Genomic DNA, 14,175 nt, shown 5'->3' with positions numbered 1-14,175 from the left:
TCTCTGATTTTGGTAAACAGCCCTTCAATTTACCATTAACCTATTACCGTATCAAATTCTTTCATATCTAACCATTATCTTCTTCAATAAAATATACATAAATGATTGATGAAGGAACCAGTAAAAAAAATTACATAATCGGACAGTGAAGTAATTCTTGTTCTGGATTAGAGCTTAGATACGATTAATATCTTAATCTAAACACTTGGATAACTTCAAGTATCAATTCCAGCAATCGGCATTCTTCAAGCTTCAACATACTTTAAGCTTGATACATCGACTACTACCCTTACTTAGTCTACTCTGGACTCTTAGTGTTTGAGACTTATCAGACATGCTCTCTATTTCTTTTGTTTCTCTTTATGCTTACCCAATAAATAACCCCATTATCTGTGATGTGACGCCCCCAATTCCCACATACAGACACATGGAAATCAAGGCATCGAGATGATGACAACACAGGTCATGCATCTTATCGCTAAATGCTAGCGTGTGTATACAAGCAATGCGTGTATAACAAAAAATGCAGTGGAATAATAAAGGTCTGTCGACTAAGTACTAGAATTTGCTTAAATACAAATTCGCTTAAACATAAGCACACCTAAAATATTACAAATTTCCAATAACAAAGCCATAAACCAAAATATAGAATTTAAAAGTAGGAAAATAATTTCCAACATATATAAGCAAGAGGCACCCCAAATCACTCCTCCGGCGGAACTGCCTCCTCAGAGCCTCCTCATTATCTGCATAAAAAATCTACGGTACCACAAAATGGTACTGCAAGTAAGTAATCATCCAAACAAACGCCGAGATAAAAATACATTCATGCCAAACAAAATGCATGAATATGATGTCATATGCATGAGACCCAAACATTATCCTTTCCTTGAAAAAAAACTAATTTTCCACACACGCTAAAAATCCCATTTGGCCCAAGAAATCCAATCCAATAAAACAATCCCGCCATTTTCCTACAAAATGGCCCAACATAAATCCATTAATACAATCTCGTCATTTTCCTGGAAAATAGTCTAATCTCCGTTTTCAAAACCAATAATGAATTTTAATCCGTATGCACCATAGTCTCCCCTAGGGACCATCCGCACACCCTGGCTCCCTTCGTCACACCATGAATAATGATCATGCATGTGACTTCGTAATGAGCAATGCCCAGTTCCGCGCCCAGCATGTTCATAGCCAAACATCCTCTAGCCCCCGCTAGCAGAGGGGTCATGGAGTCGGCACGAGAGCATTACCATCCCGTTCGATCCTGTTGTCACCCAGGGATAACCCAGGAGACATCACTCAGTATATTGCTCTCTCGAGTGACTAGAAGGGCTTCATCGAGATAATGCTCCATCTCGGCTTGGGGTCGTGATACACACTCACCCAAAAATCCAATTTCACATGGAAACCCAATTTTTCATCCATGTCCATGAATATGCATGCACTATGTGAAAACTCAATTTTCATTTTACAACAGATGATCATGCGTGCACCATGCAAAATATAGAGCATGAAAACAGAGCATGATTCATGGATTCACCTGCCAAAATAGAGAGAAAAACATATGAAATAAAATGCAAAGAGAGAAGAACTCAGTTCAGTTCAACAGAAAAATATAGAAACTAAGACAAAGAAGATAAAATGAAGATGTTACCAGTTAAAAGCAAAGACCAATGATTTTGGCACAACCATAATCTGCCGAGTGAAGAGGAACCGAAGAAAATAAAATGGAGGAAGAAAGAGATGATGCACGGCAGGAGAAGAAGAAATAAATGGAGAATATGAAAATGAAGAGAAGAGAAAGAAGGGAAAGAAACTGGAAAGGAGAAGAAGGGGAAGTGGTCGGCGCTGGGAAGAAAAGAAATAAGAAGAAGAAGCTTAAGGGCTGCACGAAACGGCAACGTTTTTGGGGAAAGAAAGGGCTGGGTTAGGAAGCTAACGGGCTGGGCCCTAATCTAAAGGGGTTTTGGCCCAAAATCATAATAAAATCCCACTAAAAATAAGCCCAATCCGAAAATAGAATTCCAACAAAATAAAAAGGCACAATGAAATAAATAAAAGCCCAACAAAAGCACTACAACTAAACATTAATAAAATAAAATATTTAAAACTCAATAATAAAATAATTTAAGCTAGAGAGTAATTTAAATGCAAAGAAATTATTAATAGCGAGTAAACACATAAAAATAAATTTCATAACTTGGTAGTCACAAAATAATACTACGAAGATCATGTTTAATTTAAAACATAATACTACAAAATAAATTTGGGGTATCACATGTGATGCCCATTGCTTTCACTCCAGTTCTTGCATAGCTTCCAACACTGATTCCTCCACCACTTGAGCATCCAAGCCATGAAGGGGTTTTGGATTATTCTGCAAATTTAAAGAGCATCTTGTTCATCAATTTAATGATACGAACGGTCGATGTAAATTGTAGATGAGAGACATTGATGTAAATTGCGATGGCTTGAAGAGGGTGAGCCAGTTTGGACTAGAGCTCCTCCGCCGGTGTGACGGTCGTACGGTGTGCAGTGGTGGGGTGGGTGCAAAGTTTGGTCCATCGAAATTGGTTGGTCCCTCTTCACGAAGGAAAATAGATACATGAAAGAGGAGATTTATTTTTGCTATCCTGTGTGATGAGGTGTAGCAACTTTTTATGAGGACTTCTTATTTGTAAATTCTCTATTGGGTGCCGATAAACCGACAATATAGGAGTTGCCATTCCAAAGATTAGACTTATTAGATTAGTCTTTTTTTTTTTTTTTTTTTGATATTGAAAAATTTGTAATGTATTTTTGAAATATAAATATCTATTTTGTTTTAAAATTTTTTATTAAAATCAAACACTAACCGTTCGACCGATCATCAAACGTTAAACATGTATAATCGGACACCCGTTAGAACATCACACATTGGAGTTCGAACGGTCATCAAACGTTGCAAACCATTCGAACATGTTCTAACCGACAACTCACTCATTCCATTCATTACACATTCATTCATCAATTTGTTTGTTCAAACGTTTGCTCATGTATATTTGGTTGAACGAATTGGTATATGTTCGAACATACATACCATTTAAACAGTTTTTTTGGGACTTTGAATGGCTTTCTGGGATGAAATTCAATCGACCCAAAATAAAATTGCCGTTCAAACATGATCGAACGGTCCAGCAAAATTTCGCCCCAAAATACCTTTGGGATGAAATTGGTATTTTTGTTCCAAAATACCTTTTGGGACGACCTTGAGACATTTTTTTTTTCATTCCAAAATACATTTTGGAACAAAAACCCTATCTTTTGGAATGAAAATCTTCATTCTAAAAGAGTTAATCTGTTGTACTGAGATATGATGAATTATTAAGTAGAGATATTTCTAATGTATTTCGAGAAAAAATATTGGATAATTAAGGGATTTCTTTTTCATCAACTTGAAAATTTGGAATTTTATAACGAGGAATAATAAATTGTGTAGAATTAGTTAGATGAAATCAAAAAAGCTCTAGATTTATTTATTTTTATTATCTCTACAACCTTAAGTTTTATTCTCTTTTCTTTTAATTCATTTTTGTCAAGCACTTTAGTTTAATTTAGTTAGTAAAATCTTTAAAATATCAGTTTTATTTCCAAATGGTAAATAATTTGGTAAATTCAATATTCAATAGCATAATTAGTCCTTGTGGGTTCGACACTTTTTTTCTTAAAACTTTACTACTTGTTGTGATTTTGTTCGCTTGCAAATATTTTCATGCCAGTGTTGTTGCAGAAAGATTGCAAAAGGAAGGGACTTTAAAGATAGGAGAATGGTGTTGATGTGTTGGACTGGAAGTCGATTTGTGACTTTCTCGTAACTGAAGATCGGTCATGGTCACCAAGAAGATAGGGAGGGTTAGGGCTGTAATCGAGCCGAGCTGAACTGGTATTTGGCTTGTCGAGCTCGACTTGACTCAAAATACTCGAGCTCGAGCTCGAGATTTTTTTTTTATTCTATGTTCAAGCTTGACTCGATAAGCTAAACTCTCAACTCAAGCTCGAGCTCGAGCTCATCCCACAAACGAGTTCAAGTCGAGCCGAGCTCGAACTTGAGCTTAAATTCTTTTTAATAAGATTTAGTAATTAATAAATTAAATAAATAAAAAAATAAAAGATCTAATATTGAATTTATACAACTAACAAGAAGAACCTTATTGAATTATAAAATTTTAAAAAATTTTATAAATAATTAATATCTAACTAGTTGATAATTATCTAAAATAACAATATATTATATGCTTACATATATTATTAATATATACACTTAATATGATAACATATATTTATTTCATATATGGTTCTCACATACTAGTAGATGAAATTATTAAATTTTATCGACTAATTATTATACAAATTATAAAATATACTTAAGAAGTTTATTCACTATATAGACATAAGTAATTAGATTACATATTATATATTTAATTATAAAAGTGGTATGCTTATATTATTAGCTAATATATATGCATATATACATAGGTGTATGTGTATATATATCAATATATAAATGAGTTTTAATCAAGTCAAGCTAACGAGTCGACTCGAGCATAAACGAGCGGGCCTTAATGAGCCTTAGCCAAGTTGAGTCGAGTTTTGTTAGGTATGTGTCATTAAAAAATCGAGTGGGTATCTACTTTCACGAACAAGCTTTTTTTTTCATGAGTCGAGTTCGATTCAAGTTTAACCGAGCGAGTACCGAGCAGGCTATCGAACATATTGGTTCATTTACAGCCCTACGGAGGGTGTGTTCAATTTGAACTTGGTTAGTGATGTCGTGGTACAAATCAACTAAAGACTTGGTAGTTGTGGGTTGGAGATTGAGATTTTGCGAACCGGGAGAATTCAAATAGGTAGTATATTTCAAGGGCACTCGGTTAATTATCAACGGAGAAGAGAGTTTGGAATTCAAAACAGATTTTAGTAGTTCATTTATTGTAAGACTTGGAGTGATTGAGACTGTGTAGGGAACCTCTATTAGTGATGATTTTAAAATGAGAAAAATTCTAATGGCAGATCTTAATTTAAAAATGAGTATAACTTGTCTAATAAACAATTTTTGGACTTATAAATTAATTATTGGGCTTAATGCCAATTAAATAGGGTCTACTTGGTCTATAATTATTAAATAGGCTTTAAATCCAATTACTGGCCCAATAAAAATTTTCAAATTCCGTTCTTAATAATACTGGACTTGGTCATTACATGATGGAAGGATGGGGAAGTGGGAGGAGAGGGAGGACACCGGTGCACTACCCCATGGCGAAAGGCCGCTATGGGTATGGAGAGAATGAGAAGTAAAATTGACACTACCAGGGATTGATGTTTTTAAAATTTACACTAATGGTTGCATTTAGGAGAATACGCCCCTAGAGAGAGAAGCTCCCACCTCTCTCTAGAAAACCAAACAGAAAACCTTCTCAGAGGGAGGTCGAGCCCTCCCTCCCCTCTCCTTTTTCATGTTTTTCATGTTTTGTTGGTTTTTTCATCATTGTTTTTCTACTTTTCTAGTTTTATGGTGTGTTTGTTTCGGCTCTTGAATAAAACGGGTACCGGGTGCTTGTCTCCATAACTACGGGGCCGCCCTCTTGCTGCCCAAAAAGGAAAACACCCCCCGAGTGAAATCCAGAGGCGTCGGGGACGTAGAAGAGACGCGGCTGCCTAACAAAGCCAGCGTTAGCAACCCCATCACGCGACAGAACTTGCTGCTCTGTTTTGGTACGTGCGGTAATGGGCTGTCCGAAGGTCTTCGGTAAGGAATGGTTGTCCTATTTCGGGGATCTTCTGGTGGTCTTTCGGCGTGATGTGTTGAAGGCGATCGGCGAGGGAGAAGGCAAACGGCGAGGGAGCGGGAGAAGTGGATTGAGCCGAGGCGGGGCTACTCTGGTTTTGGGACAAGCAGGGGGTTGTGGGTCTGAGCCAAGGACGGTGGGCCTGGGTAGGGGCGAGACGGCTTCCATGGGAGTGGCAGAGCCGAGGTTGGTGGTCCTAGGTAGGTGTTTGCTGCTCTAGGCTGCTCTGTTTTGCTGCTCTCATTCGGTTGCCGTGATGTTTCTCATGTAGTGGTCGGCTCATGAGCGGAGGGGATATCAGTGTTAGTGGGTGGCGGCGGCGAAAGGAAGAGATGGAGCCCTAATCGGGTTGGGCGCCCACGTACACATATGATGGGCTTTTGGCTTAGGCTGGGTCTTTTGTTTTTACAGCCCACTAGTTTTTTGTTTTGTTTTTTCTGTATTAGTTTGTTTTAGTTTTTATAAATAAAAAAGAAATATGTTAGTGTCCCACTCCTCTTTTGGAGGAATGTGGGTTTTTGTCCTACTCCTCTTTTGGAGGAAGGTAGGTGATAGTACTCTTCCTCCTTGGGAGGAGTGAGTGTGGTAGTACTCCTCTTCTTTTGAGAGGATGGAGCGTGGGTGTACCTTATTTCTTTGGAAGTAAGGTCATTTTAGTTCTGTTTTAACAGAGCGCTTTCTCTTTTGACTGCTGTCAGGAAAGAAGGTATAGAAGTTTAGACAATGTCTGTCACAAAGAGATTTGTTGGCAGGGGAGCCCCTAACAGTTGAGTAGTTTGGTTGATAATCTGGATTTTTCTGTATTGATTAGTCACAGATGTAACTTCGGTTTCAGTGAATGAAATTTAGTCTATTATCAAAAAAAAAAAAATTTACACTAATGGACGGATGACGTTTTCTTTGGTTTCCAACGTCAGAGCCAAGATTTGAACCATCTTGTTGCTGCTCACACTCCTCATCTCTTGAAAAATAGCTAGAGATATATTTAAAGGATTCATTTTGCAAATGCAATGCTGTATATCAAGACTTTTAGGTCAAGCGAAAGTGACTACATGACTCTCAAGACTTGCGTCTTTAGATTTGACATAAGAGTGCTGATTTAAAGAGAAAATAAGAGTAAAGAGTAAAAAATTAGAGGTTCAGATCCCAAATACACCTAGAGGGGGTGAATAGGCATTTTCTAACTTTATCAAATTATTTAAATTAACAATCAACTAAATCAATCAGAGCACAAGAAACACTCAATAAACATAATTAATTTTGGTGACGAAGTGGAAACCCTTTTGAAAAATGTCATCAAATCTAAAACTACTTCAGGTGTAAGTCACTTTCTAAAGCCTACTATAGAAATTTAGTTCGTCACAACTAATTTAGAACCACATACACGACCAATGAAGTAACTATATCTAGCTTGCAACCTTGTGAGTATTCCACTTGAGCTTTGCACCCTAGCAGCTCTGGACCACCAGACTTTCTATAGTTTCACCATGAGCACCAACACGATCTCTGAACCCAGGCAGCTCTAAAAATCCTTCCAACCAAAGAACTAGTCTACACTAATGGACTCAACAATGTTCGAATGCACACTACAAGAAAAACGGCCTTTTGTGACTAATTTATAGCGGCGAAAATACTATTAGTCTTTTCTTGTAGTGGCAACACTGTATGATGGAGATATGTTATCAAGAGATAATAAATTTGCAATATACAATGGATCTCCTCCTTAGAGTTTTCTCTCAAGAATACAATGAATATGGTAGTTATGGCCTCTCTCCAGGACCTAGAATTGCATACATATTGTTCTATATATACTTAGGGCTTAACTAGACCACTTAGAGCGTCTAAATCCTAATAAAAAAAGTCGATCTCAGAATTTTCACCCAAGCAAAGTGTCTAGCGATTTTTCTGTCCATCTTTTTGGTCGTGACATTGTCGAGCAATGTTGACATAGTAAACATTGGAATAATTTGAAGATTCTTGTGAAACATGATTTTGAAGATAATTGAGTTAGTTTTCCAACTACAGAAATATCACCTCAATCAGATATGGGACTCAAAACACATGATAGCTTTACTCCAACTAGGTCAATCTCATCAAATCTTGTGAATTTGCAATCTTTGCACTTTTTGTTCCAAGTGAAACCTAAACTCTACTCAACATATTTACAACTCATTTGGACTAATTTTTGTCATTAGAACATGCCAACATATTATTTTACACAAACAAAGAGGAAAAAAGTCAAAAAAGGCGACATGAGGATGTTGGTTTAAATAGGAGTAGTACAAACAAGTAAAAAGTAGAAGTAATTAAAAGGGTGAGCAATGAATTGACTACGTTTCAACGGCAAAGACATTAGAGCTAAAATTTAGAAAGGAGCCAAATAAGTTGTCAGCTGCCTAATATCTCTTATATGCAAGTTCCGCCCAAGCATTTGAATAAAAGTAGGACACACCATAAAAGAAAAAATAAACTTCTTCATTTAGGTACAAAATGCATGCACCCATTTTTTCTAAAAGACTATGCGGGACATGCACTTTCTAAAACTATTCAACATTTCTAGTAACAAATGCAAAAAATGATGGCTTTGTAAGCTAGACATGTAACAGAAAAAATTATTACAGAAAGGGGAAATTTTTAGCAGTTTGTTATTGGAGCTAGTTTTGTCGTTCGGCCCTCCATTGCTTCTTGCACGGACAGGGGCACAAGTTAAAACGCCAAATAGGCTAAAATGGATGCACGGACAGTCCATCCATTTTAGACTATTTCATGTTTTAGCCTGTGCACTCACCCGTGTCCCAATCAATTTCAGTCAATAAAATATGATTCATATATAGCTCAACAAAAGATATGGTTTGGAGCCACATAAGTCTTATTATTCAATATTTATTACTTTAACAAAGAGAATACATATCAAGATTAACACACCGCACGAAAAGCCTAAGGAATAATGGAAAATACGGTTTGTGTAATTGCTAGTGCAAGTAACAAGACAGCCGCCAGAAATGAAAGCAATGCCCAAGGACTGTTGAAATAATCATGCCTTAATTTCGCCATCCACACATTCCTGCGTCTACTACAATGGATGTTCACATCCATGGAAGTTCTAGCATAAATGGAGCTTGTGGTTGAAATAGTGATATCGTGACCAAGCTTGTTAACCATGGTTGAGGTAACTTCATCATCACCCAAATAATTACGGATAATTCTTCTTCGACGAAGTAATTCAACATCCTTTGGAGAGTTAATGAGATCGTCCATGAAGCTCACATAATTAGTGACATAATCGAAACCATTGTCTCCATCAGAGTATTGCTCATATGCAATTAGATTTCGTAAGTAAGCCTCTGTATGATCTCCTATGCTCAAAGGTGAAATCTCCATTAGCCCAGTACTGTTGAACTTTATGGAAAATGGATCACATTCCTCTGCCTTGAATTTGATTCCAGCCTCTTCAAGCTCTATGGCACTATGTATGTTCCAGTCATCAATCTTTCTAAAAGCAAGTAGACGCTTAAATTTCTTTGCCTTGTTGAATTCGACTTCAGCATCACGAAGCTCTTCGCCGTGAGGTATCGACTTCCAGTTTTTAACCTTGTTGAGACAAAGTAGACCCTTCAATTTCTCAGTTGCCTCTAATTCGACTCCATCCATTTGCGGCCACATTTCAAACGGTTTGGGCTTCCGGCCTTTATTCTTATCTCGTTCACGAAGAAGATCCTTAAATTTCTTTGCCTTCTTTAATGCAATTCCAGCCTCTTGAAGTTCAATGTCAAAAGGTATATTTATCCACCTGTCATCCTCATCTAGTTTGTCCTTAAATTTCTTTGCCATATTGAATTCAATTCCAACCTTACGAAGCTCTAAGCCATACGGAATTTCTTTCCAGTTCCCTTCAATCTTTGGGGATCCAAGCTTCTGTAATTCGCTGGCATGAGAAGTTGCCTTCCTCATGAGAAAGACAAATTTACAAATCGGACCAAATAGATGCTGAAATATCTCATCCTTCTTGTGTTTGACTCGTGCCTCTTGACGTTTTATTTCCGTATCGACTATTGAAATACAGATGGTTGCATGTATGAGACCAAGGAGATGCTCAAACTCTGTATTCATGAATCTGAACCCAACATAAAAACGTTCCAATACCATATCTGGAAATGAATGGTCTTCATGCGCCAAACAAAGTAGTTTCTTGATCTTTTCGGTTGAATTATAACTCGATGTATCGACATTCCATCGAAATGGTAAAAACCCAGAGAAAAAATTGAGGGCAAGCTCATTAATTCCATCTTTCTCCTCAATATCGATAGTGTGTTCTCCTGAATTTCTGGATTCGGTACGATCTCGTGGTTCATTACTCTCACTCAGCTTGAACAATTCTTCAAGAACGAAGAATGGAAGTTGATTTTCAAATAACATTAGATCACGAGCTATTCTAGGAAGTACCCACGTCAATTGAAATATTGGGTCATCTTCGTCTGTTGAGTCATCTTTGTCTGTTGAGTCAGAACTGTTATATAAGTCGCCTTCATTTGTTGGGTTATATTCTTGATACTTACGGAACAGCTCAATAATGAAACACCCATCAAGTAGCATCATTTTTGCAAACTCATGTTTGCTCTGGCTAATGCATTCTGCATAGCATTTACGAGCTTTTCCTTCCAATTTAATCAAGGCCTCCATGTATGTTTCTACATGTCCGTTCGTTCTTTCAAGCATTTCTTTCAGATAGCGTAATTTATGCTCTTCCATAAACCCCTGGCCAACCTCGCCATGGTGGTTGTAAGGACCGATGGCCAGCATTACAGGCTTGTAAGCCTTCTCATTTACTTCACGTAACTGCTCATGCACTTTATAGATACAACGCCTTTTAGAAATTGGAGCCAAGCTTTTAAGCTGTTTCTCAATTGCCCCAATATGAGTGGAAAGTGCATCCTGATTACTCATATTGTAGAGAAGTAGTACAAGTATCTGTTCCTAACACAGAATACAAATTCTCACTAATTTTAAGAAAAATTTCTGATAGAAAAATGCAAGCTTTTTAATCGTAATACGATTAGCAGGAGCAGGCCTCATACTCTAGAGAAATATATAGTACAAATCTTTGCTTCAAGTATTTGCATATAAATTGTACGTCACTAGTTTTAATTTAATTATAGTATTTTCCGTTAACAAAATAACATGTATCAAGACAAATTAAATTAGATTTGAAGATTGTATTAGATTAAAATGAAAAACTGAGGCATACAGAAACGTGAAAACTGATTTTAAAATTAATTCTAAAATTTAACTGTATATCAGCGTTAAGTACTCTTTTGAGGCCACCTATACAAATTCTTAATTATCCATATATGGTAGAATAGAAACACATATCATCTGCATTGTCATTGCCTCGTCTATACCCGGCCCTTTAAAGGCTAAAAGATCATAAAGGAACAAACAATTAGGGCTACTCACGTGACCAAGGGGTAGATGCAGTGTCTATATATATGGGATTCATGTAGGTAAAATAATTATTAATTTTAAAGCTTTATAAAAAAAGTTATACTACTGAATAATTACTTACTATTTATAAGTAGACATGCACGTACGTACATTTAAAGACATTACGATAATTTTCAGCTTTATTTATAGGTGATTTTATAAAATAAAAATAAATAAATTTAGTAATTCTTATAAATTTACCATATAAACCACCACTTTATCTCCTCTTTTGTTGGTGGGTGGATCAGGTTTTCATCCTTCTCCTTACCCAGGGATGGCTTGGATTTGCTCCCTTGGCCATGGGAACCTTTTTCTTTTTTCTTTTTTTTTTTTTGTTTTTTTTAATTATTATTATTTCTTTAAGTTAGTTTTAAGCATATCTTTGGTACGTCTACAAACTATTACCCAATGTTACCCACAAATTTAAATTAGTATCACATTACAATATTAGGTATTCCGGCCAAGTCCGTTTCTTTCCTATTTTCATCTCTATATATATATATATATATGAAAGTTCCGATTGTTTGATAGAAAAGAAATAGAAAAATGATTTTGACCCTAAAAATCTAAGAAGAATTTTTACAAATTTGAAAAAAAAAAAAAAAAAACAGTGTTTTTAAAAGCTAGATAGTTTAATAAAGAAAATCTTAAACGTTAATAACTTGAAAAAATTTAGGAATTTACCCAAAATAAAAGAAAAGAAAAGGAAAAGAAAATGTGAGTGGTACGTGGCTAACACTTATTATGATTATTATTTTTTTACGTGAATCTTATATTTACTCATTTTTTTAAAAAAATTATATGATACTTGCACTTTAACGATTGCAAATATCAAAACGTGGCTAGCACTTGATCATTATGAGTTACCTCCTAAACTTTAATTAAGTAAAAGTACGTACTTATCCTTTAAATTCAAGTCTCTTTCTTTATCATTTACCCCCTCCATTAAAAGCATTTTTTAATAAAAAATGCTTAAACCTAATTATTCAAAAAGTCTAAAACTAAATTTAAAAATAAATTTGTACCATTTATGTGAGAGTAGATCAAGATATTAAAGCTATGTTTGAATATGGAGATGAGTTGAGTTGAGTTATGAATAATAGTATTTTGTAGATCCCATTTAGATGATTTAACTTTTTTAAATTGAGACAGGTTTAATTTTTTAGGTTGAAATGTATGAAATAGGTTAAGATTAGTTTAATATTCTTTTATGAAAAATTAAAAAAGTAGTGGGTACCATCAATGATTTGTTTGAGATGAGTTAAGATTAATTGAGTTTGGTTCAACATGAACCAAACATAAATTTCATAGAATGCTTCAACAGTAATAGGGTTTATAGATGGTTCATATATAGACACCACAAAAACTTAAGCCTTACTGAATTGTAGATAATATACTAATTTATTTAATTACCAAACACAAGAGATACTAATTTTGTTTTTCATTAAACATACTGGTTCAGGTAAAATCTGTGTAATTGTAATATCAACTGAATAATATATAGAGACAGATCACGTACGTACTTGGAGAAAGAAGGAAATGGAACTTGCTTTATTTCTCAACCTGCAGATGATTGTGTCTCGGCCGAACGGACGTAAAAGCCTGAAGGAGAGATTATATAGATGCAGCAGCTAGCGCCCTTCTTCTGTACCACATAATTAAAGCGAACCTTAACATAGACTCAGCTGTGTCACATGTCCCCCGAGGACAGATTTAAGATGTGAAGTATATACAAACATATAATAATTTTTTTAATTAATTTGTTTATGATAAATCAAATATAGAGAGAGCAGACATGTGTAAATTAATATGTTATAAACAAAATCCTAATTTGGCAGTCAAATGTGAGATATTTTTGGCGGAAAGTTACAGTTTTTTCTCATATTTCTACAAACTTGTGAATACGCCAGGGGTTCATGATCTCCTACAAGTTTTGATGTGGCATGTAAAATTAGTGCTGTTGTTAATATACTTTGAGAGAAGGTGCCAAAATGTAAGATTCTCAGACCCAACCTTTCATTTCGCCCAAAAAATAATTATTTATTGATAAGATCTAAGAACTGGAGCTTTAACGGGAAAAAAATTCTGAATAAAAAGATTTAAGTACATTTCTCCACCATTCAATGGAAAACATTTTTACAACCATAAGTGATAAGAATTCTTACCATTTTCTTCATAGCACAAGCATAAGGACGACGAGATCTTCTGTGGAAATTTTAGAAATCTGGGCTTGAGAGGGAAGTTGACGGTGAGGAAGAGAGAGTGAAGTGGAAGAGAGAGAGGAACGGGCCGAGGAAGAAGACTGAAGTGGGAGAGAGAGAGAGATAGAGGGAATGGACTTAGGAAAATAAAGAGGAATAACATGTGAATGAACCTACCGTAAGTTTCAAAAATTTATGACGTGGCGCTCTTCCATTAGGTGTGTAAAAAGTCCGAAGTCACTTGATCCTGTTTGAAGATAAACTCAACGCAAAAATTTAATGAGTTTTTCCTAATTTTTCTAATTTATCTTTAGAATTATTTTTTAACTTTCTAAGACAAATTCATTTACAACATTATTTATCAAAGTTTGGCATTCAAGATTTGCCGTCATTCTATTTTAATTGATAAAATGACTATTTATTTATTTTTCCTGTGATAAAATGACTATTTATTTATATAGGCAGTACGTACGTGACTTTCATTATATTTAATATTGAGACGATGTTATTTTCGCACCCTATTACTTTTTCAAGGTGATTGATTTGTCTTGTAACAGACTTTCTTTTGCCTAGGTCACCACTTTTTTATTTAGCAAAAAATAAGAATAGTTATTTAAAAATAACGTCAAATGTATATCAGATAAATAAAAGATCATGTA

General features: G+C 35.3%; 1 protein-coding gene across 8 annotated transcripts; it reads right to left on the bottom strand.

The window, feature by feature from the left end:
- Positions 1–510: 510 nt before the first annotated feature.
- LOC122315232 lies at positions 511–13,668 on the bottom strand. 8 transcript variants are annotated; one of them, XR_006243986.1, is made up of 3 exons: positions 13,481–13,668; positions 12,835–12,960; positions 511–759 (listed from the first exon to the last, which is right to left on the bottom strand). XR_006243986.1 is itself a non-coding variant. In XM_043131069.1 (3 exons), exon 3 carries the CDS (start codon positions 10,776–10,778, stop codon positions 8,772–8,774), a length of 2,007 nt encoding a protein of 668 aa, XP_042987003.1. In that variant the 5' UTR covers positions 10,779–10,808; positions 12,835–12,960; positions 13,481–13,655; the 3' UTR covers positions 8,683–8,771. The 8 variants fall into 8 exon arrangements, 6 of the variants coding, with proteins under 6 accessions (XP_042987003.1, XP_042986996.1, XP_042986990.1 ...); XR_006243985.1 differs by having other exon boundaries at positions 12,839–12,960; positions 13,481–13,667; XM_043131069.1 differs by lacking the exon at positions 511–759 and adding an exon at positions 8,683–10,808 and having other exon boundaries at positions 13,481–13,655.
- Positions 13,669–14,175: the final 507 nt, after the last annotated feature.

The sequence above is a fragment of the Carya illinoinensis genome, chromosome 1 (assembly GCF_018687715.1).
Source record: "Carya illinoinensis cultivar Pawnee chromosome 1, C.illinoinensisPawnee_v1, whole genome shotgun sequence".
Classification (NCBI taxonomy): domain Eukaryota; kingdom Viridiplantae; phylum Streptophyta; class Magnoliopsida; order Fagales; family Juglandaceae; genus Carya; species Carya illinoinensis.
The sequence above is the reverse complement of the archived record's forward strand: the minus strand, read 5'-3'. Positions and strand labels throughout refer to the sequence as shown.

Excerpts from the sequence above, each read along its gene's own strand:
- LOC122315232 (XM_043131069.1), bottom strand. The coding sequence starts at position 10,778 with ATGAGTAATCAGGATGCACTTTCCACTCATATTGGGGCAATTGAGAAA.